This window comes from Lagenorhynchus albirostris, chromosome 14 (genome assembly GCF_949774975.1).
Source record: "Lagenorhynchus albirostris chromosome 14, mLagAlb1.1, whole genome shotgun sequence".
NCBI classification, from domain to species: Eukaryota; Metazoa; Chordata; class Mammalia; order Artiodactyla; family Delphinidae; genus Lagenorhynchus; species Lagenorhynchus albirostris.
In genome coordinates this window covers 73,691,442-73,715,403 of record NC_083108.1, presented here as the reverse complement: position 1 = coordinate 73,715,403, position 23,962 = coordinate 73,691,442, and the positions used below count along the sequence as shown (strand labels likewise).

Here is a 23,962-nt window from a genome sequence, read left to right as displayed (position 1 = left end):
AATAAATTTTAAAATAAAATAAAATAAAAATGCATATTTAAATAAGTAATATATATGCACATGGCAAAACATTCAAATTGTACATAAGGGGATGCCGAGTCCCAGTTCTCCTCAGAGGTCCCCACCCTGACTGGTTTCTTGTGTGTTTGCTGAGATGTTCTGTGCACACAGGAGCATGTGGATTGTGTGTGTGCGCGTGTGTCCCTGCACAGACTAGATCTGATATCCCGCCCCTGCTTCAGCCACTTAGCCATCCTGTGGCTCACTCTGCATCAGCACCTGCAAATCTATTTCCACCTCATGCTCTTCAAAAGTTACAAAGTCTGGATGTTCTTTCTTTCTTTCTTTCTTTCTTTTCTTTTTCACCGCGCCATGCAGCTTGTGGGATCTTAGTTCCCTGACCAGGGATCGAACCCACGCCCTCGACAATGAGAGCGAGGCATACTAACCCCTGGACCGCCAGGGAATTCCCTGGATGTTATTTCTGATGTTCGTAGCTTCCCAGCATAGCGTATGCGTGTCTTGGGGTGGGCAAGGTGGGGGGGCAGATGACCCTTATGCCCAGTTTACAGATGAGGCAGCTGAGGCTGAAGGGAGATTCCTTGTCCCATGTCAAGTAGGTGGCCGAGTTGAGATTTGAGCTCAGGTCTCCAGGTTGCTATAATCTGGGCCTTGTCCTTGGCCTCCTGGGAAGTTAGGGACAAGGTCCCTCCCAGCCACACGCCTACTGAATGGCAGCAGCTGCCACCAGGGCCAGCTCCCCTGACCCTCTGGGTTTCCTTCCTTTCTCCCAGCAATGATGTCAGGCGAACCCCTGCACGTGAAGACCCCCGTCCGTGACAGCATGACCCTGTCCAAAGTGGCTGGTACCACCGTCTATCTCAAGATAGACAGTGCCCAGCCCTCCGGCTCCTTCAAAATCCGGGGCATCGGACACTTCTGCAAGACGGTACAGCACGGGCTCTGCATCATCCGGGAGAGTGCAGCAGGTCCTCTTTCTGGACAGGCCAGGGCCAGTGCCGTGTGAAATCCTAGGAGCTACAGGCTAGGCCCTGCAACTTCCCCGCAAGGCCTGAGCACCCACCATTAACGCCTCCTCTGGTTCAGGGGTGCCAGGGCAGAGGGTCCCCTTGTGGACTGATCCCAGAGCCGTCAGTGGCCTGACTCTCCCTCACCCTTCCCCAAGCCAGTCTCTTTGGGGAGGGAAGATGTACGGCCTGATCCCCTCCCTCTTTGTCTCTACAGTGGGCTGAGCGAGGCTGTGAACACTTTGTCTGTTCCTCGGGTAAGTGGCCTGCACGCCTCCTCCTGTCCTCTGCTGTGTGTCCTGGGGCCAGGGGCTCCACCTCTCTGGGCCCTGCAAACATCTGCAGAAGTCCCAATTTAGAATTCCAGCTGGAGGCCAGCAGCCACCCAGGGAGGGTTCAGAGCCTGGAGGTCAGGGAGTCCCACTAACACTTTCCACCCCCCACCCCTGGCAGCAGGCAACGCAGGCATGGCAGCTGCCTACGCGGCCAGGAAGCTGGGCATTCCCGCCACGATCGTCGTGCCCAGCACCACGCCTGCCCTCACCATCCAGCGGCTCAAGAATGAGGGCGCCATGGTCAAGGTGGTGGGTGAGGTGAGTGCCAACCTGGGGCAGGGGCCACGGAGGGCACCTGGTAGCAGGGCCAGGTCCCCCAGCCCCTCACCCCTCCCGCCTCCTCTGTGATCTTGCAGACATTGGATGAGGCTGTCAAGGTGGCCAAGGCCCTGACGAAAAACAACTCAGGCTGGATCTACGTCCCTCCCTTCGATGACCCCCTCATCTGGTACGTGGAGCCCAGGGTCACCCGGGGTGGGTAGTGACCACCCCACCACCCCACCGAGTAGACACCTGCCATGATGCACACCATCACACACAGCGGTGTACACGTGTGTGCACATCACCATGTAGAAGCACACGCACAGGCATGGCAGCTGGTGCCCACACACACGTGCACCAATGCCCATTCTCCTTGACCGTGAGCAAACACATGGGCTCAGATACACAGGTGTGTGCGATCGGGTCCCCCAGAATCAGACCCCGAGACAAAGATTTCAGGGAAAGCAGTTGACTTGGGAGGTGGCTCATTAGAGGAGTGAGGAGGGAAGCCAATAAAAAGCACTGATGGGCCAGTGACCACTGTGGGCAGCCGGCGCTCAGTCCCTCGGGGGCCCCTGGAAGCCAGTGTGGAACATGAACCAGAGTTACCACACCTGCAGAAGATGATGCTGGGGCGTCTGTGCATCGACTCCCGTAATTCTTAATTCCCATAGTTGGTTGAGGGCTGCTCTCAGGGGGTTTCGTCTCCTGGCACCGCCAGCTGCCACAGTCATAGTGCTCCAGTGGCCAGAGAAAGCCCTCAGGTAGAGATGCAGTTTCTGCCAGCTGGAAATCAGGGCGGAGTCGGGGACGAGGTGACCAGCCCCGAGGCCCATTAGCCGCCTGGGATGAGGGCAAATACAGAGGGTAAGTGGCATCTTCAGGGCTGCCTGGGGTCTCCAGGAAGCCCAGCCCTGACCTGCCACCCCCCTCCTCCAGGGAAGGCCACTCTTCTATCGTGAAGGAGCTGAAGGAGACGATGAGCGCAAAGCCGGGGGCCATTGTGCTGGCGGTGGGGGGTGGAGGGCTGTTGTGCGGAGTGGCCCAGGGGCTGGTGGAGGTGGGCTGGGGGGACGTGCCCATCATCACCATGGAGACCATCGGAGCCAACAGCTTCCACGCTTCCACCAAGGCCGGCAAACTTGTCACCCTGCCCCAAATCACCAGGTAAGTAGGCAGGGGTGCTGCCACTATGTTCCGTGAGCGTTGGGGAGCTCCCCCCTCGGTGCTGGCTGTGAGGCAGATCCCGATGCCAGTCCCATTTTATAGGTGAAGAAACTGAGGCTTTGGTCATTTGCCCAGAGTCACACAGCCAGTGAGTGGTGCGGCTGGGACCAAACCCAAGTCTGTGTGACTCTGTACCATGAACATCACACTTCCTTGCATGAAAAGTCTAAGATTAATCATGGGTTCCTCTGTGGCAGGGTTTTACACACCTCACTAATTTACCAACCATTTACCGTGCCCCTAATATGTGCAAGACACTGGCTGATCCTGGGGAGACAGTGGTGAATAAACACAGCTCCTGGTCCCAAGGAGTTCTTATCCCAGCCCCAAACTTTTGACAGATGGTGTTTGATTAGGATTAGGTTTGGCCACATTATACAGGAGCCCAAAATAACAATGGCTTAAACAAAATTGAACTTTATTTCCTCTCATATATAAAAATAATCTGGAGGTAGGCAGTCCAGGGGCAACTCCACGCAGCCAGGGGCCCAGGATCCTTGAGTTTGTTCTCCATAATCCTTGTCATGTAGACTTATGGCCCAAAATAGCTGCTTAAGTGCCAGCTATCACACCCATACTCCATCTAGCAGGAAGAAGTCAGGGCAGAAGCTATGCCCCCTCCCTTTAAAGACACGATACTTCCATTTATCTCTCATTGGCCAGAAGGTAGTCACATGGTCTGCCTCCCTCCTCTCTCCTATCTCTTCCCCCGCTTCTCCATCCTTGCCTCTCCCAGTGTTGCCAAAGCCCTGGGCGTGACCACTGTGACAGCACAGGCTATGAAGGTGTTTCAGGAACACCCCATTTTCTCTGAAGTTGTCTCGGACCAGGAGGCTGTGGCCGCTGTTGAGAAGTTTGTGGGTATGTGCCAAGTCCTTTCAAGACCCGACCTGCTGATTCAGGACCTAAGTGGCCGTCCACTGGGCGTGCCAAAGGATCCCATTCACAGTTCTGTCTCCCGTCCCTCCCTGGAATTTCCCATTAATGGAAGTTAATGCAATGCGGTGGTAAAAATAGAAAGACCAGAGGGACAAATGAAGAAGTAAGTCTGATAACATAACAGCAAGGAAAAATAACGAAGTATTTAAAATGTTGGCTCTGAGTTTCCTGGTAGCCAGGGTAACAAAGGAAACTATGGGCCTCAGTGTTGGATTCAGAGGTGGGTCTGTAACTAAGCTGGACTCTTACCGGGTTCATCCTGGGACAGGGATGACAAACACACACACACACACACACACTTAAGCTGCCACTTAATTCTCCTATACTCACAGTTAGTTTGGCTAATCAACCCTGGCATTCTTGCTCAGATGATTCCTCAGAATCCTCAACACAGTGCTCAGGAAATTACAATCATCTTTTCAGTGTTAGCACTGATGATGAAACTCAGCCCTGGCTCAGACCTTGGAAGTTCAGTGTAGGGTAATGATGGCAGGTGGGGTTGGTCCTGGACCAGAGTCTGTGCCCAGGGCTGAAAGCTGAGTGGCTTATGCTTTACCAGTGGCCCGACTGTTCCCTTGCACCCTGCGGAACTCTGGCTCCACCCTCACCATCCCCCTCCTCTGGCAGATGAGGAGAAGATCCTGGTGGAGCCCGCCTGTGGGGCAGCCCTGGCCGCCATCTACAGCAACGTGGTTCAGAAGCTGCAAGGAGAGGGGAAGCTCTGTACCCCACTGTCCTCCCTCGTGGTCATCGTTTGTGGGGGCAGCAACATTAGCCTGGCCCAGCTGCCGGAGCTCAAGAAACAGCTGGGCATGAAGAGCGGGCTGCCCCAGTGAGGACGCCTCCCCTACCCGGGAGACCCCTGGAAGGGCTGGAGTTTTATCCAGTGACTTGTGAAATATTATTCTCGTGTCTGTTGGGAGCCTGTGGCCCGGGCCAGCCGGTAACCTCATTCTCATGAGAACACTGTGCAGAAGGCCTGGAAGGGAAGCAGCTAGCAAGGCTGTGAACTGAACTCTTTGGTATCTGTGTGACTGCTCTGTGGTTTCTCCCCGCCCCCCGCTCTTATCCACCCCTGCTAGGGTGACAACTGCCCACATGGAATAGACCAGGTACCCAGAGAGGGTGGGCAGGAGGGACAGGAACCACAGCAGCGGGGCCTCCTCAAGATGAGATGTCCCCTGATGCAGACGCCCCAGCATCATCTTCTGCGGCTGTGGTAACTTCTCCCTGGGAAGATGGACAGGGCCACAGTCCAGGGTGGAAGAACCATCTTGTCTCTCCTCCCAGAAAGCCCAAAGTCCATCCTCACTCACTTTTCTAATGTGCAAACTTTCATTGAAGAAGAAAAGCATTATTTATTGAAATGAAGCTCCTTTGAGTTTTTCCAACATGGCCGTCTTCCTCCCTCCCTCCCTCCCTCCCCACCGTGCCTGCTATCACCCCCCAGCTCTCAACACTGAGCACCATTACATCCTCCACCCCACCCCACCCCTGGGAACCCCGGGCTCCCACGTGGCGGCCAGGATCCCAACTCCCGCTGGGCTTGTGTGCCGGGAGGGGGCATCCCTGCGTGGCAGGGAGCAGGTGAGGGGGAGCTGTGCTGAACACGAGGGGTTTGGGATGGGATGCGGGCCTCCAGTGGAGGCAGAAGAGTCCAACCTCATTCTGTTCAGAAGTCCTTCCTGATAACAGAATGATTTTATCACAGAACCACTGGGAGCGGAGTAGTGAGCCCCCCATTCGTGGGGGTTTGTAAACTGACACTGGACACCCATGTCTGGTCAACGTCAAGCAAACCCTCTCAAACCCAAACCCTCTCTTCCAAGGACAGCACATTACTGAAGCCAGCCTATAAACGGACAGAAGAGGAACTGCCGGGGCTGCCTGGAGGTCCTGAAGGGAGTCCCGCATAGCCACTCAGGAACACCCCTGCACTACCTATAGCAGCCCCTGGGACACTAGTGGATCCCCAAGCTCAAAGTGAAGTTTGAGAACCAACCTAACCCTTTGGGATACCACACAGATCCACATGGGCTTGCAGTCCCCCACCCGCCTTAACAAAGAGCAGGTGCTGTGAAATTTCAGGGAAAACCCATCCCAGCGACAGGCCTACATGCCGATTTCCAGCCAAGAGGGACAGCACATGTACTTTAAAAACCCAGGAGAGAGGACAGCAGGAAAGGGCAGGCAGGGATGGGAAATCATCAGCCCCAGGAGTCTCCAGCTTCCACTGTCCTGCCTGAGTCAGGTACAAAACCCCCAAAGAAGGGAGGCAGACATCTCTGCCCACTAAAGGAGGAGCCGCTGTGGGCCAGGGTCGACCAGCTGGCCAGACCCTTGTCCTGCAGTGGAGGGCAGAAGTCACAGATGAGCCTGCGGCTGCCATCTTGAAGCTGAGGATTGTGGGAAACCCCCAGGGCAACGGTGCTGAGGGAAACTGCCTTTCAGGCTGCCCCTGCAAAGGTGCGTTCTGCCTTTACTGGATCAGCTGAAGCTCAAGTGGGGGCCATCTGCATGGCCCCGCATCCTCTGTTCAGTCACCTTAGCTTCCCGCCTACCCTTAACTCCTGAAAAGCCGCAAGAGGGGCCAGAATCGTCCTAGGGAATGGACAAGAGTTGCCCTTTCCTAGAGAGTGGCCCTGTTTGAGTTCCACCAGCCTGAGCCACTGACTGTATCTGCCGAATGGGTCTCGTAAAAGCCTCAGCCTCAGGAGTGGTTGGGAAGATCCAGTGGCCGGCGCACGGTGGTGGGGGGTGGTGACCTTTGTCCTGCTGGGGCCTGCGCCATCACAAGGAGGTGGGGAGGGAGAGCTGTGTCCCGTGGGAGAGTCTGCAGACCTGGGCCCCCGTCCTAGTTCCGAAGGGCCCAAGACTTGAGATTTCAGGCACGTCACTTCCCTTCTCCAAGTCTGCATCCGCACCTTTTAACCACATGTGAACATCCCGGCCTACCCCACCTAACAGGGCTGTTGTGAGCTCAAGAGACCTGGGAAAGACAACACTCTTAAGGGAGCTGGGAAATGTACCGGCAGAAAAGTTACTTTTTAGAACCACAAGTTGTCAATTCCCAGATAACAAGAATTGTAAAGCTATGGTGAGAAACAGCAAACTTCCCTGGCGGTCCAGTGGTTAGGGCTCCGTGCTTCCACTGCAGGGGGCACAGGTTAGATCCCTGGTCAGGGAACGAAGATCCCACGAGCCACACAGCAAGGCCAAAAAAAAAAAAAAAAAGAAATAGCAAATCCATCCCCGGCCCTCAACTGTGCTTTACTTTCTCCAGAGCACTTAACCAGCATCTTACACGCTGTATGTCTATTTTCACTATCTACCTCCCCAATGTAAATGTCACAAGAGCAGGGATTTTTTTGGGGGGGGGGATACCTGTTGTTCTGAGGTATCCCCAGGACCTTATAACAGTGCCTGGAATGTTCTAAGCATTCTATAAATTCTCGCTAATGAATGAATGTTGCGTGTGTGAGGCCCCGTGTGGGCTACGTCACAGCCACCTTTGCAGCAACTCCTCACCCTCCTCCCACCAAACGTGCACACACACGCGTGGGGAAATGCTGCTCACGTGGTTATATCTATTTTACAGATGAGGTAACCGAGACTCAGAGAGATTAAGTCCCATAACTAGTAGGAGGTGGAGACAGGATTCGAACCCAGGCCTCAGACTCCCGGGTTGTGTGCTTTCCTCTCCCGAAGCACATCGCATTGTGCGAGTCTCCACTGTAGGCTTTGGGTAAGATCAGGTGGGGAGGGACTCTGTGTTGTGTTGATCTGTCCCCGCCCCACCAGTAGGATTTGGGAAGGTCTTGGTGGTTAAGAGAGCCCTAGAACAGGACCCAGAACAAAGTAGGTGTTCAATAAACACATGGATAGACGGATGGTGGGATAGATATGGATGGATGGATGAATGGGTAGATGGGTCAGTATCTGGATGACGGATGGACGGATGGAAGATTGGAAAATGGAAGGATGGATGGATGGATGACTGCAGATGGACAAGGGGTGGGTGGGTTGGCCGGTGAATGAAGGTATAGATGGACAGACAGAAGGATGGACAGGAGGATGCATAGGTGAATGGTCAGAGCCCAAACCTGAGAAGAGAGAGGGCGCCAACCCAGCCTGCCCCACTGCCCCAAGAAGCACAGCACGGGGGCCATGGCCTCTCTTTTTAATGGCAGCACAGCCTGCAATTTGGTTCCTGTAGCAGGGGACCTGTGGGCAATGCCCTGAGGCCAGGGGCAGGCCTGGGTTTGAGGGGGCACGGGCCGAGGCTGGAGCAGGGGGCTGACACTCCTGCCTGCCCCCAGAGAGAGAAGGACACTCAGGCCCTTCCACCCACAAGTGGCCAGAAACTTTGGTTCTTGTTTGGTTTCAAGTTCCTGTCCTCAAGGGGGTTGTCCAGGAGGAGAAACAGGGGAGCTACTTCCCGGACGGAGCAGAGTGGGGCTGGGGTCAGGAGCTAGGAGGAGAGATGCCAACCGGAGGCAACGCCCGGGTCTCGGGGGCTGGAGCTCCAGAGCCGCCTTTAGAAACAGCACTGGGAAGCAGGCACTGGAACAGGCCTCTCCTGCCGGCCCCACTAGGGGCCCCGGAACCTGGTCCCAGGATCCGGCTCCCGCCCTCAGGAAGGGGCGGCATAAGGAGGGGGCCCAAGGCTGGAAAAGAGTGAAAAGCAGGGGGAGAGAGAGAGACGCAGAGAGGCAGAGGGAGACGGGGATGGCATCACCCACTTAGGGGGACAGAGTCAGTCCTGGGTCCCATCGGGTTCCGTTCCCCACCCAGGAGGCCACCCAGACGAGAGTGAACCTGGCCGACCCAGGTCCCCAACCTGGGCACAGTGGCAACGCTCACACGGGGGACCGGGGCGGGGGGCCAGGCAGGAGGGCAGGGTGGCAGCCAGTCGGGTGGCCCCGCTGGGGTCAGCAGAGTAGAGATGGAGCCTCAGTCCCACCAGACCTCGATGGGTGAGAACTTCCAGAGGTCGGGCTGGCCCATGTGCAGCAGGCTGCTGAAGGGCGAGCTGCTCCACTGGAACGGGGGCAGCTGGTCCCACGTGGGGCCGCTGACCGCCAGGAGACGCAAGGCCTTGGCCAGTGCCGTGCTGGTCACCTGGGGGTAGAGGGGAGGGCAGGTCATTGAGTTGTCCCAACCTGGGAGTCTCTGCTGCTCCCCGCCCCAACTTTGACCCCATCCACAGCCCCAGGCCCGGCACCTTCACGTCGATGCCCCCATGCGAGCGCTGGTGTAGGGCCTGGAAGGGGTAGGAGCCATTGGCTGGGTTGAGGTCAGAGCGGGCCGAGACGGCATTCTCCCCGTTGGGCTTGGGGTTGCAAACTTTGCACAATGACAGGGGGTCATGCAGGAAGTCGTTGTACCTGGATGTGGAAAGAGAGGAAACCTCAGTCGTGCGGGGAGCGGGGGAGGCCAGACTGCTAGCGGCAGCCCCTAACCCAGCCGCCTGCTTTCACCGTGCCCGGCTCCCTCCCGCCGCCTGGGCTTCAGCCACCACCTCCCCCTTCAGCTGGTCACTCCACAGGTATCACTCAGCCTCGGCTCTGCCATCACTCCCTCCCGGAATCCCTCTGGGCCCCCATCCCAGGCCAGGCTAGAGGCCCCGTTTTGTCCCTTCATAGCATTTCCTGGAGCTCAGACGGTTCTTGTTACACGTCCACATCAGTGTGAGTACGGGAGGGATTTCTGCATCCCCCAAAGGACAGGGTGCTCCCCAAGGACAGTGGGGACACGTTCTGTGCCCGTTTCCCAGTCCCAAGCACGGAGCCCGGCACAGGGCGGTCACTCCACGGCTGTCCGTCATCCTCACCCACGACATGAGGGCAGCAGCAGGGCTCAGCTGAGCGCTGCGCCGGTTCTGCCGTCTTGGCTGCTACACAGTTGCACCCCACCCCTGCCGCCCCCCCGGGCTTGTTGGGAACTTGAAATGAGTTACGACAAAGCCCCACCACATGACTCTGGGCTCATGGTCCCCCATGTACCTCATAAGCCGGATCATGGAATTCAGGTCGTGTACCAGTGACTGGTTCCGCCGGAAGATCTGGGCCCGGGGGCTCCCGTCGTAGGAGAACCAGTCCCCAAAGTGGGCCACCAGGGCCGGAAGCCCACTGGCATTGAACACAGACTCAAAGGACCTGCTGGGAACGAGGATGGTCACTCACGACCTCCACTGACTTCACCTGGCCGTGACCGTGGCCAGGGAGGGGAAGGGGGCGGTCGTGCCACGACATTAACACCAACAACCACAACAGTCGGGATAGCAATAATCATGTCTTTTGTTTGTGCTGTGGGGTGGCTTGGTGGGGTGGCCAAGCTACGGCTCTGGGGTCCAAGAGGCATGGGTTCAAACCCTGACTTCACTGTTGGCCACCTATGGAACCTTGGGAGAGTCAGGTACTTTCTCAAGGCCTCAGTTTCATCATCTGTGAAATGGGAATAGGAGCAGTGGCTACCACGCACGGTGGCTGTACGGATCAAAGGGGATGACCCAGGTAAAGCACAGTGAGGGTCAAGAGGTGCTGGCTGTGCAGCCCAGTTAAAGCAGCGCCAGCTGGAGAGCCACGGCAGGGGTCGGCACCTGAGCCAGGCCGCCCCTACCACCCTGCGGTGGGTGGGTGCAGACTGGGAGGCCGAACGGATGCCGACCTCACAACTGTACCCTAAAACCGTCAGGGCTTTCCTGGAGAAAAAGGCGGAAGGGTGGGTTTCTTTGTGGAGTTAAAGAATCACCTGGGAAGCACCCCTCCCCAGCACGGGAGCTGAGCAAAGGGTGGGGAATACCAGGAAGGGGGGACATACGGGATATTGTAGCTGGCCCAGTAGGTCTTCTGGTAGAGTTCCGAGGTCCTGTCAGCCACCACCACCATGCCCCTGCGACCGGGAAGGGACACGAGGCAGGAGTGGTGAGAAAGGGGGCTCCTGTGGGTGCTGCCCTGCTCAAGGACCCTCGCTGGCTCCCCATTGCCTGGAGCTAGATTATGTCCCCAATCTTTAGCAATCGGGGCTGCCTTCTCCTCCAGTATTGCCTTCCTGAGGTTTCCCCTCCCACACACGATTCAGCTGCCTCCAGGCCTCTGCCTTGGCAGTTCCCTCTGCTGGAACGCCCTGCCCCTTTCCGGGTACTCACGGGATCTGCTCCAGGATGGTAAGCACCCTTCTCCCAGGGCTGGGCCCGCCAGGGACAAATGCCTTGTAGTCCACGATCATCCACTGGTTGTTGTACCTGCCATGCCCAAGGAAGGAGGGCTGAACAGACCCTGGGGTCACTGCCCCGGCCTCCCCCTGCCCCCAGGGCCACACACAGTCAGGAATCATGGGGCCGGGGTGGTCTGGGCGTGTCCGGCCATCCGACCGTCACCCGGACACTTTAGCTTGACCAGGTGTCCTCAGGCTTTTCTCTCATCATGCTGCTCACCTGCTCCAGAGGAGTCTATGGCTCCCTAGTGCTTACTGGAACCAAGGTCAATTCTGCGCAATGTTCTAAGACCCTGCCCTATCCAGTTGCCGCGTCTCTGGCTCATGGGGCCCCCATCCACCCATGTCCATCTCCTCAGATGGCCCTCTGCACTGTCCCCAGAGCTCTCAAGTTCCCAGCGTCTTCCTGTCCTTCCTCTGGGAGCCTTTCCCTGGGTGGAGAAGCCTGCAAGAGGGGGGGCAAATCCTTTCCTTCCCTGTGCCTGTTTCCCCACGTATAAAACAAGGAAAGGACTCAGCAGAGGGTGTGGGGTGTGTGGCCCTCGTGCCACATCAGGTCTCCCAGGGTCTGAGCATTAGCGGGGAGGTTGGGTGGGACGGCCGCAGTTCCAGAAGCCCACTCACGTGCCACTGTTGAACCTCTTGAAGATATCGGCCCAGGAGTCCCCATCCAAGGCCAGGCGATTGGCCACAACATTTCGCATCCACTCCAGCACACAGCCCTCGGGTTGCACGTACTTCCACAGGGCCGAATTCCGGTTGCCGATGGTGGTCTCCAGGGTCACCTGTGGGAGAGCCGAGGGGGCGCTGCACGAAAGGGCCCCCTAACTCACAACCGGGGCAGGGTGTCACCAAGTGGCAGCGCTGCATCAATCGTGGTTCAAATCTGTTGACTCGTTTTTTAAAACTTCATGTCCTGGCTTAGGTGCATGTTCCTCACTAGTTCTTTGGATGAGCGTTGAGGGGGTTCGTGATCGAGATCACGCATCCACCTTTGCCCTGGGAAACAGCCCCTAAGAGAGCCCAGGGTGTTGCTCCTACGGGACCCACTCCCCCTACCAAGTGGGTCAACTCTTCCCCCAGAGAGATAGCATCCCATCTCTACCCCTTCCCTGCAGTTCCGCAGGGAAAGCTGGGAGGCTTGGGGTTGGTAGCCTGATGGACAATCTCCATCAACTCTTACAGCCCTCCGGGGGAAAACACAGCACTGCTATTAAGCCCCCTTCTTCTTGAAAGGTAAACTGAGGCCTGGAGAAGCTAAAAGACTTGCCAAAAGGTCATGGCCGCTACGTGGATGGGCCAAGATTTGACCCTCAGACTTCCAACTCTTAAATCGGGGCTTGCTCCCCTACAGCAGGATATTAGCATGCTTCTTCCTTTTTTATACGAAGCTGGAAAACAACTAAGAGACAGCAGTAGCCATAAATATGATGTTTCAAAGAGGAATGTGCAAAGCAAGCCTCTCAATAGCGATGCCCAGGTAGGAAGAGCTTCTCTACTCCCTCCACACTTTTACCCTCCTCATCCCTCTAGTGTCCCATGTCATCGCCAGGATTCAGACCCGCATGGCCTCAGAAGCCCTGGAGGGCAGTTTCCTCTCTCTGCGCCAGGGGCTGTTCTCAACCTGGGGCAGTGCTCGGGGAGTCTGCAGACTTGGGTGGGGAAACATTACATCTTTATTTCCACTAATGTCAAACCGAAATGCAGCATCTCCTTCCACTGCTAATAAGGTGACACATGACAGTGTTATTAGCGGTACCTGAGATCGTCACCAACAGAAATCACAGATGTTTTCCCACCACAGGACAGGATTGCACACCTCTCAAGATATCGTTTATGCTCCTCATTATTTGTAAATTATGGCAGGTAGCCCACCTGCGACTGGAGTTTCTTTCTTTCTGTTTTTGGCCACACCTTGTGGCATGAAGGATCTTAGTTCCCCGACCAGGGATCGAACCTGTGCCCCCTCCATTGGGAGCACGGAATCTTAACCACTGGACCACCAGGGAAGTTCCTGGAGTTTCTTATTTAACGTGCTAGTAAAGCAGCACATACAGGCGGACCCGAGAGATATCGCGGGTTCTGTTCCGGACCACTGCAATAAAGCGAATACCACAAGAAAGCAAGTCACGTGGATTTTCTGATTTCCCAGTGCATATAAGAGTTATGATTCCACTATACTATAGTCTATTAAGTGTGCAATAGTATTATGTCTTAAAACCCAATGTACATACCTCAATTTAAAAATAGAAAAAAAAATACAAAACAAAAAATCAATTACAATAGTCACATCAAAGATCACTGATCACAGATGACCATGATGAATATAATAATGAAAACCTTAAAATATTGTGAGAATTACCAGCATGTGACACAGAGACACAAAATGAGCAAATGTCGTTAGAAAAATGGTGCTGACAGACTTGCCCGATGCAGGGTTGTTACAAACCTTCAATTTGTAAAATCTGCAATATTTGCAAAGTTCAATAAAACGAGGTATACTTGTATATTACATTAAAAGTTTACTTATATAATATTTCGATAAATGCATGTCGATACACTTGGTTTCCTTTATAATCCCATATATGTTGGCTTGTGCATTTAAAAGCATTATTCTGAGAAGGGGTTCACGGCTCCCCAGACCGCCAAAGGAGTCTGTGGCGTAAAAATAGTTAAGAACCCAGATGGAAGGTAAATTTCCTTCCCGGACACTTTTTGTAACTGGATGAAACTATTTCAACTGTCCTTCCCCAGGCTTCACTCCTGCTTTCCCCACCCCAGACCGCAGCCAGGGGGTCCCCTCACCCACTGCCTGGCCCCTTTCATGCTTCTTCCCACATTTAAGGGAACTAAATCCCACGCTCCTCTCACAAAGTAATAGAAGAAAAAGAGCCCCTTCCTCTCCCCTCCCCAGAGTTGGCGTCTTCTGCATCTAGGATTTTTTTTTTTAAGTGATGTTTTTTCTCCTCTGCAGTGTTACCCTGGCGACTACAGGGCTTGCTGTGTCTAGAGGGGTGCCAGGAACAGATTTCTAAATGAGTTTGGAGCCCAGCCAGGAAAACCGATAAAAACAACACATTGTAAACAACATTTATTCAGAAAACCCAGCCAGGTTTAGAGGGGGTTTTGTGGAAAGCAAAAGGGAAGGCAGAAAGAGCAGAGTCATGGTAGGGAGAGAGATGGCTTGTCCTAAATACATAAACACAAAATGAGGTCACTGGGGCCACGGATATTTCAAAAGGGCCCAAACCAGGGATTTCTGAGGAGCTGCAGGACAATACAGAGTCCCAGGCCAGCTGCAGGGTCTGGAGGCCCGGGCGTGACCTGGGGAGCGACATTTTACAAGCGCTTCCTGGCCTCGGCCCTGGGGTGGTGGTGATGCGGGAATGGGGGAGTCTGCGTCCCCCTGCTGTGCCTAAGCTGCTGGGTGCAAAGCTGCCCCGGGGAGAAAAGTGACACCAGAGGATGACTCACCAGCCCGCTGCCCAGGATGTAGAAGTCATCACAGGAGAAAATGGTACCAGGGTAGGATGAGAAGATCACCCTGTTGCCGGGAGCCCGGGTAGATTGCTCTGCAGGCGGGAGAGTGAGCCCGGGGGTGGGGGGGGGGGGGAGGGGGCCTGGTCAGACAAGCACATACGGAGAACCCCACTCCCCCTCCCAGCAAGACTTGGGAGTCTCCAGGTGGAACAGCAGGCTTCAGAGAAAGCCCCTACTCCATTCTTTCTGAGAATCAGCAAACCAGGCCATTTGTGTAAAAGCTAGTAGCAATATATATACATACATACATATACATATATATATATATATAATTGTCTTGATTACTGTACCTTTTTTTGGCTTGCTTTCTTTTTTTTTTTTAATTGCAAAAACCTATTGTGAAAAAGCTAATTCACAGAGCAAATACCCAGGAAGTCTGAGAGCACGGACTTTGTTTTTTTGGGGGGTGGGGGGAGGGTTTATCCCCTGCTTCACTGAGGTATAACTGACAAACAAAAATTGTCTGTGTTTAAGGTGCACACTGTGATGTTTGGATAGGCGTAGATGCTGTGAAAGGATGGCCACAGTCAAGCTAATTTACACAGCCATCACTTCACACCGTTACCTCTGCTGTGTGTGTGGTGAAAACACTGAAGTTCCACTCTCTTGGCAAGTTTCAAGTATACAATACAGTGTTGTTAACTACAGTCACCATGCTGTGCTTTAGACGCCAGAATTCACTTGTCTTCTGACTGGGAGATGGTACTCTCTGACCAGCATCTCCCCATTTCCCCCTCCCCCCAGCCGCCTGCAACCACCATTCTACTCTCTGCTTATAACAGTTCAACTTTTTTTTTGGCCGTACCACGCAGCTTGCGGGATCTTAATTCTCCAACCAGGAACTGAACCCGGGCCCGCAGCAGTGAAAGCACAGAGTCCTAACCACCAGACCGCCGGGGAATTGCCTCGAGTTCAACTGTTTTAGATTCTACATGAAAGTGAGATCATACAGTATTTGTCTTTCTCTGACTTATTTCACTTAGCATAATGGCCTCCAGGTTCACCCATGTTGTCGCAAATGGCAGGATTTCCTGCTTTTTTCAGTTGAATAATACTCCATTGTGTGTGTGTGTGTGTGTGTGTGTGTGTGTGTGTGTGTGTGTACGTGTACATTTTCTTTATCCATTTGTCTGGCTATGGACATTTACGTTGTTTCCATATCTCAGCTATGGTGAATACTGCAATGAACATAGGAGTGCAGACACTTCCTCAAGATTTTATTTCCTGGAAGTGAGATGGATGGATCAGATGAGAGCACAGGCTTTGCGGGGAGGAGCCCTGGGCAGAATCCCGGTTCAGGCCCTTATCAACTGTTTGATTTATGTCAAGGTACTTAGCCTTTCTGAGCCTCAGTTTCCTTATCTGCAAACTGGGAATAATAATCCTTCATCCCACACAGGGCAGTTGTAAAGATTTAATTTATAAGATCGTGGAGGTAGTTTCTAGCACAACAGTGGGTACCCAGCAGGCCTACAATCAAGGTTACTGCGTAACCAGACCAGCACTTGTCAAGGGATGGACTTTCGGTACAAAGTGTTCTGGGGTGGGGATGAGGGCCACTAGGGATGAGGGGATGGACCAAAGGAGCTATTTCTATATAACTGATGAATAGATAAAAGTAAAAAGGGCAAAGTGATCAATGAACAGCTAAAACTGGAAGGGAAAACAACCAACACCAATGGTGGTTTTTCAGGGGCTGGTGGCAGGGTGGGTTACAAGTGATTTTTATTCCTTCCTTGTGCTCTATTTTCTAACTTCCTACAGTGAACATGTATGACTTGATTAATTTGTTTTAATTATTGAAAATTAGTCTAGTATACAAAAAGAAATAACACAAATATCCATCAATAGATGGATGGATAAACAAACTGTAGTATCGCCACGCGGCGAAATATTAGGCAGTCGGAAAAAGGAATGAAGTGCTAACACCTGCTACGACATGGAGAGGCCTTGAAATTATGATGCTGAGTCAAAGAAGCTAGTCGTAAGAAAACCACCATTGTATCTTTCCATTTTTATGGGATGTCCAGAACAGGTAAATCTACAGAGATAGGAAGTAGTGGTTGCCAGGGGCTGGGAGGAGGGGGAAAAGGGAGTGATTAGTCAGTGGGTACAGGGTTTCCTCTCTTGGTGATGAAAACGTTTTGGAAATAGACTGAGTGGCAGTTGCACAACACTGTGAATGTACTAAATGCCACTGAATTGTTCACTTTAAAACAGTTAATTTCGTTATGTGAATTTCACCTCAATTAAATAAATAAATAAAACTAGAAAAAAAACCTTTTTTTTTTTTGGGCTGCACTGTGAGGTACGCAGGATCTTAGTTCCCTGACCAGGGATCAAACCTGTGCCCCCTGCAGTGGAAGTGCAGAGTCCTAACCACTGGACCGCCAGGGAATTCCCTTAGAAAATTTTTAAAAATTAGTGCAGGTTTATATGAAGTTCTAGAACAGGCAAATCTAACCTCATGGGAAAGAAATCAGAAGAGCGGTTGCCTGGGGAGAGGGGTGGAGGCTAACTGCAAAGGTCACAGGGAACTTTCTAGGGTGACGGAAATGTTCTATATCTTTATGGAATGGTGTTTACATGACTGCATGTTTGTCCAAACCCATCAAATTATATGCTCTAAATGTGTATTTAAGCTATCCATCAATAAAGTGAATTAAAAAAAAAAACAGAACAAACTTAGTCCGGGACATCATTTATCACCCAGCAGAATGGCAAAAAAATGTGAAGTGAACGATAATACCCAGTGCTAGCAAGGCTGTGGGGAAAGACAACATATTCACAGAATGGCGGTGGGAGTGTAAATTGGCCCAACCATTTTTTGAGGCAATTTGGCTGTTATCTATCTAGAAACTAAAATTTTAATTATACTCATCTTTTAACCCAGCGTTTCCACCAGGAAACACATCTGGGGGCCCACTTGCTTGCTGTAGTACTGTTTGAAACAGCAAAGACCTGGGAATTCCCTGGCAGTCCAGTGGTTGGGACTCCTTGCTCTCACTGGACAAGCCTCACGGTGTGGCCAAATAAAGAAATAAATATTTTTTAAGAAGAAAGAAGGGAGGGAGGGAGGGAGGGAGGAAGGAAGGGAGGAAGAGCAAAGACCTGGAAATGGCCCACATCCTCAACTGGGGACTAATTAAAATTTAACGTCCAGGGCTTCCCTGGTGGCGCAGTGGTTGGGAGTCCGCCTGCCGATGCAGGGGACACGGGTTTGTGCCCCGGTCTGGGAAGATCCCACATGCTGCGGAGCGGCTGGGCCTGTGAGCCATGGCCGCTGAGCCTGCACGTCCAGAGCCTGTGCTCCGCAACGGGAGAGGCCACAACAGTGAGAGGCCCGCGTACCGCAAAAAAAAAAAAAAATTTAACGTCCAGCTGTTAAAAGGTGGACCGAACATGACAATATCAAAAGCTCTCCAAGGCCAGCCGTGGAGCAAGAGGAACAAGTGGCAAACAACCCATATAGCATGATCTCATTTATGTTTTTTTTTAAAAACCCAGAAAGCAAACTTTTTAGGGCTGTGCAACTATTCTGTAAATACTGTAATGGCGGATACATGTCATTGAGCGTTCATCAAAAATCCATAAAACTCTACAAAGAGTGAACTCAAATGTAAACCATGGACTTCAGTTGACAATAATGTATCAATATTGGTTCATCAATTGCAACAAATGAACCACACTAATGCAAGAGGCTAGTAACAGGGGAAAGTGGGAAGGGGGATATATGGGAACACTCTGTACTGTCTACTCAATTTATGTCAATGTAAAATTTTTCTAAGAAATAAAGTCTATTAATTTTTAAAAGGTCCATATATACACACATATAAATGCATCCCCCCAAATCTAGATAGATCCAAACCAAAATGGCATCAGTGCTTTCCTCTTAGGAGAGATCTGGAATTTGGGACGAAGGGATCAAGGGAGATGTCTTTCTTCATCTCTGTTGCTGGAATCTGTGCTAGTGAGGATGTATTTACATATAAATAGTATAATAAAAATATTGAAAACAAATGGAAAAGTGAGGTACGTTTTTTAAAAGTCTGAAAAAACATAACCAAGTGTTTGCAGAAATGACCTCTTGTAGGATGTGGGGTGTTCCAGTGACTTTCATTGTGTGTATGTGTGTTTTGCCGCATTTTCCAATTTTCTATAACATACATGTATGACTTATGTAGGTTTTTCAGATATTAAGATGATAGTGGATACACAGCAATGGGAACGACAGATCTGCAGCTACAGAGGACAACGTGGATGAAACTCACAGACGTTACACTGAGTGAAAGAAGCCAGGTGCAAACAAGCTCATGCTGCATGATTCCATTCGCAAAACATTCCAAATCCATCGAACCTAATCCAGGCTGTGAGAAGTCACTACGGGCTGGGGACAGTGCCTGGAAAGGGACAGGAAGGAAGCTTCTGGGGGCTGGGAATGTTGTTTCTCTGTCTGGATGCTACACACACAGGTGTGTGTTCAACGTGCAAAAATTCCAGCTGTACACTTATGAGGCGCGCACTTTTCTGTACAAATGTCCATTTAGAAGTTTAAATTTAAATTAACGGGCATTAGGTTGTTTCCGAACCACTAATGCAGCTGACAGCCACGTACACAATCCCCTTGCAGAAATAGAAATGTTTCTCCAGGGACAGATCTGAGCCAGAGGGTTGCTGGATCACAGGCGAGACAGATTTTAAATTCTGTTAGACGCCAGCTGGGCTCCTCTTCAAAGTGGCCGTGCCAGATCCCACCCCCGTTAGCAGTGAATGAGGGTATACGTTCCCCCACCCTCTCGCCACCTCCTGGCAACATTAATTTTTTTAAGTTGGGCCAAGAAGGAGGCACTGCAAACATCTGGCAGTGGCTACCTCTAGACCTAACACTGGGGCCAGGAATGACGGGCACACTACCTGGCACTTGGGCCTTAGTGGCAAGGTTTTCACATTTGACAGGAAGAACGTATTCATCCATTCCTGTGTAGCTGTTTGCAAAAATGGCTGTAACTCTCCCCATGCTTGTATCCACGTCATCTGCAATGTGACTGCAGTTCCTTACATCACATGGTCGGGTCTATTTCCCCACTTCTTGAATCTGCACGGGTCACTTGACTTGCTTTGAGCAACAGAATGCTATGCCAGTTTCAATCAGCCCTCGAGAGGCCTTCCACACTTGCCTGCCCAGATGTCACATGAACAAGCCTGAGCTAGCCTGTGGGAGGATGAAAGACCATGTGGCCCAGCTGTCACATCCTCCCAGATGACAGCCAACCCCCAGACGTGCAGACGAGGCCATCCTAGGGCAGCCAGCTCACCCCAGCTGACTACAGAAGCACCAGTGAGGCCAGCCACAATCAGCAGGCTTGTCCCAGAATAACAAAACCACCCAGCAGACCAATGGACATGTGAGCAAAAATAAATGGCTATGTTTTAAACCTTTGTTGTTTTAAGTTTGGGGTGATTTGTTACACAGCAGTAGCTTACTGATACGCCTTGTGAGATAAAAATTAAAAGGAAATAGACATGTTAAAAATAACATGAACTCTTAGACTGGCCTTATGGTGACCCCAGTGTATACGGGGCTGAGGCCCACACCTCCCAGTACTATGCCCACTGTGTACCCACATACATGCTCACACACAGACCCACCCACATCTACCCACCTTGGGGCCCTTCTCTGAACTGGAACCAGTACTTTTTCATGATGCGCAGCATGTACTGGTAGGAGTGCCAGGTGTTGTGGGCGACCAGGAGGTCACTCTGGCCAGGCAGCAGCTTGATGAGGGCAGAGCAGGAGCCAGAGCCCGTAGCATGCTTGGTCTTGGTCTTATTCAGGGCCAGCTCTAAGTCTTCGAGGTCCCCAGAGATCTGCAACAGGCTGAGGAGGGTCAGAGTGCCGGAGGGTTACCATGCCTGCTGGGAGCACCATTACATACCCATTTCACAGAAGAGAAAGCTGAGGCACTGGGAGGTTGGGCGACCGGTCCAAGGCCATGTAGCCAGGAAGTGGCAGGGCTGGTATTGGAACCCAGGTCTGTCTGACTATAGGTGTGCGGCACTTCCCCCTGCCCTGTCCACTCTGGGGGTGGCACTTACAGGAACCCCAAGGGTTTGACGGTGAACTTCCCAGTTGGAAAGGTCACACTGCCTTCATAGCTGTCCTCTAGGCCTTTCAGCTGCAGGAGGGTCAGCCGCACCTAGGGGGAGGGGGAGGGGGCAGGGGGCAGGGGGCAGAGGGAGGGTGAGGCCTCTCCCCCAGGCTCATGCCTTCTGCAATGGGAGGGGCTTCAGCAAGGGAGGCTCAGGTGCACCCTCTAGGCTCCAGCCAACCCTGACCCCCCCCATAGCCACCACCCACCCCTCCATGCCAAGCACCCTCCTGCCATCATTTAACTATATGTCTCCATCCTGTGGCAACCCCAAATCACCCCACTTAAGAACCCAACTCAAATCCACCTCCTCCAGGAAGCCTCCCAGCCTGCCCCAGCCCACTGCTGGCTGCTCCCTGTTCTGAGTTTTACTGGCTGTGCTGCTGGCTCAGCAAACTTGTGTCATGTGGTTGACTTCTCCCCACTGTCACTGTCATTGTTCTGTAACCATGGAGTATATCACTGTGTCCCCCACCGGGCCTTGGCCTGTGCTGGGCATACACCAGGCACTTAGCAAGCATCCGTAAGATGGATAGACAAAAGGACAGATGGATGGATGGATGGATGGTGGCTACTGAGTTAAACGAGAGAAGGACAGAGAGAAAGGCAATCATCTAGATGGACAGGAGGGTGAAGAGAAGGATAGATGTTCAGGCAGGTGCTGAAGTAGATGGATGGGACCAGATGGATTCACTCCTTCATCTGTAAATACTCAACAAACCTTCACTTATAAAGCGCCTACTATGTGCCAGCCCGTGCTAGGTACTGGGGATACCACAGTGGACAAGGCAGATGTGGTCCTTGCCTTGTCCTCATGGGGCCCAAGTCCAGTTGAAGACAGAATCTGAATGCCTCACAAGAGGGCTACAAAGAAGTGCAGGGAGGGGACGTGGAGGTGAGGAATGGTGGGGGTGAGCCGGGCAGAGGGGGAGAAGGAAAAGTGTTCCAGGCAGAAGGAACAGCACACTTTAAAGCCCTGAGTGAAGAGGTAACATCTTGTTCAAGGAACTGGGAGGAGGCCAGGGAGGCTGGAGCACAGATTGAGAAGGCCAGTAGATGAGGCTGGGGAGGGAGAGGGTGCAGGGGGGTGTTGAGGCCACATTAAGGAGTGTGGGCATCACCCTGGGGAACTGGGCAGCCCCTGGCGAGATGTAAGAGCAGCAGAGACAGAGCAGAGGGGATGGACCAACAGATGGACAGACTGAGAGGTGCCTAGGCTCTGGCCAGAAGGAAGAGGTGGAATGAAGCAGGGAACTTGGTCCGTCAGGAAGATGGCTAGGCAGGTAGATGGGAGGGTAGATGGACAGACAGGTAGATGATGAACAGAGAGAGAGACAGGCAACCAAATGGGGTACATCAACAAGGCGGGTGGATAGAATATCTGACAACTAGGCTAGGATGGGCAGGTCGGTGACAGATGAATAAATGGGAAGAAGAGAGTGAAAGATGGATAGACTTGTAGGTGGGTGGACGAATGTGCTGAAAAACTAGATGGATGGATGGATGGATGAATAGATGGATGGATGAACGGGTAGATGGATGGAGGGGTGGGTGGCTGGATGGACAGACAGATGTATGGGAGGGAGAAAGGGAAGGATGGACATGGAGGGAGGGAGGGAGGGAAGACTGGATGGATCTGTGGATGGATGAGTAGATGGATGGGAGGATGGGTAGGTAGATGGGTGGATGGATGCGGGAGGGAGGGAGGAAGGGCTGGCTAAGAGGGGCAGGGGACAGATAGGTTGGCCAGCTGGAACAGTAGCAGCTGCAGTGGTAGCAGGTCCCCAGAGCAGACCCAGCCTGCTGCCCCAGCCCTCTGAGCATGGGGGCCATGCCCACCTGGTGCCAGTAAGCAGAGCCATTGTTCAACTCCATCTCCTTCTGCATCCACTCCAGGTTGGCCTCCAGGAATTTCTTGAGCCTCTCGCAGTAACTGACTTCATACTCGAAGGGGCCGCAGTAATTCACCACCGTGTTCATCCAGTGCATATAGATGAGCTGTAGGGTGGGCGAGGACAGGGGCGGGGCAGCAGGGCTGCGCTCTTCCCTGAGGACCCCACTGGCCCCCACTCGGGCTCAGAGTCCTCACTCCTATCCAGGTCTCCAAAGAGCTGAGGAGCTCTGGTGAGGACACCTCCGCACCTCTGCTCACGCTGGCTTCTCTCACCCAGCCAGCTCTCACCCCCACCAGGGCCCAATGCTTCTGGATGCCTCCCTCCTCTGAAAGCCGTCAGCACTCACAGTCTGTCCTAGATTACGCCTCCTCTGTTACTGGGGACCGCCACCCCCATCTATACATGTATTCAGTCACTCAACTACCTTTTTTTTTTTTGAGCACCCACTATGTCCTGTCCTGAGCACTGAGGACACAGCAGTGAACCTGGCAAGAGAATCCTGTGGCAGTTCCACCAGCCCTCAAGAGGCCTTCCCCACCTCCCCACCCCGATGTCACATGAACAAGCTGGGCCAGCCTGCTGGGGGGTGAAAGACCATATGAGCCCATCGTCCCCGTCACCCCAACAGACGGAGAGCCTCCCTCGGGGGCTGGTGTGCAAGCTCAGAGAGGTAACGTGGGCAAAGCCCCTGGCACGTGTGTCTGGGCTTCCTCACGTGAGAACCACGTCGGGCCTTGCCTCAGTGTTCCTGGATCAGGCTACGGGGCCCTTGAGGGATGGAATCTTGTCTCAAATACCACCAAGCACCCAAGACACGCGGCCTGACCCAGTGTCTGACACCTCCCCAGACATCGAGGTCCCAGGAGGGCATCTCGAACTGCAGCTGGATGTCAGAATGAGGAGAGGGAGTTTATTAAAACGCTGTCACACTGTACACCGTCTCCTGTGATGTGCTCTGTCCCTCTCACCACCATGCATCTCACACCCATCCACTCTGCTCGTTCATTTTCACTGCTCTATGATTCTGCACTGTGTGACACTACTGCAATCCGGTTACCCGTGCACCCACCGGTAGCGTTTGAGTGTGTTTGCCTCGGGGCTGCTTTGAACCCCTTGGGTCACCTCTAGGGTACACACCTAAGGAGTGGGGCCCCTGGGTCCTAAGGCATGTGTGCATTCAACTCTACAAGTTAACGCCAAATTACATTCCAACGTGGGTGTCACACCTTCACGCACAGTGTGGGAGCATGGCCAGCCCACCGCGGCCTCACCCACTCCTGATGCGGTCTGCCTTCTGAAATCTGTGATTATCACTTTTAAAAAGCCCAAAAGCAGGTAATGCAAAATAATATGTTGTTTAAGGCTTCATC

The 23,962-nt window shown here is 52.9% G+C and overlaps 2 protein-coding genes across 4 annotated transcripts in view; one reads left to right on the top strand and one right to left on the bottom strand.

The window, feature by feature from the left end:
• Positions 1-796: 796 nt before the first annotated feature.
• SDS (serine dehydratase) lies at positions 797-4,626 on the top strand. Its single transcript, XM_060170792.1, has 7 exons — positions 797-949; positions 1,246-1,285; positions 1,482-1,621; positions 1,720-1,811; positions 2,564-2,791; positions 3,588-3,712; positions 4,418-4,626. The coding sequence occupies exons 1-7, from the start codon at positions 797-799 to the stop codon at positions 4,624-4,626; spliced, it is 987 nt and encodes a 328-aa protein (XP_060026775.1).
• A 3,328-nt stretch (positions 4,627-7,954) lies between these two features.
• Positions 7,955-23,962, bottom strand: part of PLBD2 (phospholipase B domain containing 2) — a 28,012-nt gene continuing 12,004 nt past the window's right edge. The window contains exons 3-12 of one of the 3 annotated variants that reach the window (XM_060170712.1): positions 22,537-22,695; positions 20,645-20,745; positions 20,212-20,426; positions 14,483-14,580; positions 11,633-11,793; positions 10,941-11,036; positions 10,613-10,684; positions 9,796-9,951; positions 9,015-9,177; positions 7,955-8,911 (exon numbers count right to left, since the gene is read on the bottom strand). In XM_060170712.1, the coding sequence (XP_060026695.1) occupies positions 8,744-8,911; positions 9,015-9,177; positions 9,796-9,951; positions 10,613-10,684; positions 10,941-11,036; positions 11,633-11,793; positions 14,483-14,580; positions 20,212-20,426; positions 20,645-20,745; positions 22,537-22,695 (1,389 nt within the window). In that variant the 3' untranslated portion in view covers positions 7,955-8,743. The remainder of the gene's footprint in view (positions 8,912-9,014; positions 9,178-9,795; positions 9,952-10,612; positions 10,685-10,940; positions 11,037-11,632; positions 11,794-14,482; positions 14,581-20,211; positions 20,427-20,644; positions 20,746-22,536; positions 22,696-23,962) is intronic. The other 2 variants (XM_060170713.1, XM_060170714.1) reach the window with 2 other exon arrangements.

Coding starts and splice junctions, on each gene's coding strand:
- SDS (XM_060170792.1), top strand. CDS start 797: ATGATGTCAGGCGAACCCCTGCACGTGAAGACCCCCGTCCGTGACAGC. Junction 1,622..1,719: donor TGGTCAAGGTGGTGGGTGAG/GTGAGTGCCAAC, acceptor GTGATCTTGCAG/ACATTGGATGAGGCTGTCAA. Junction 2,792..3,587: donor ACCCTGCCCCAAATCACCAG/GTAAGTAGGCAG, acceptor TGCCTCTCCCAG/TGTTGCCAAAGCCCTGGGCG.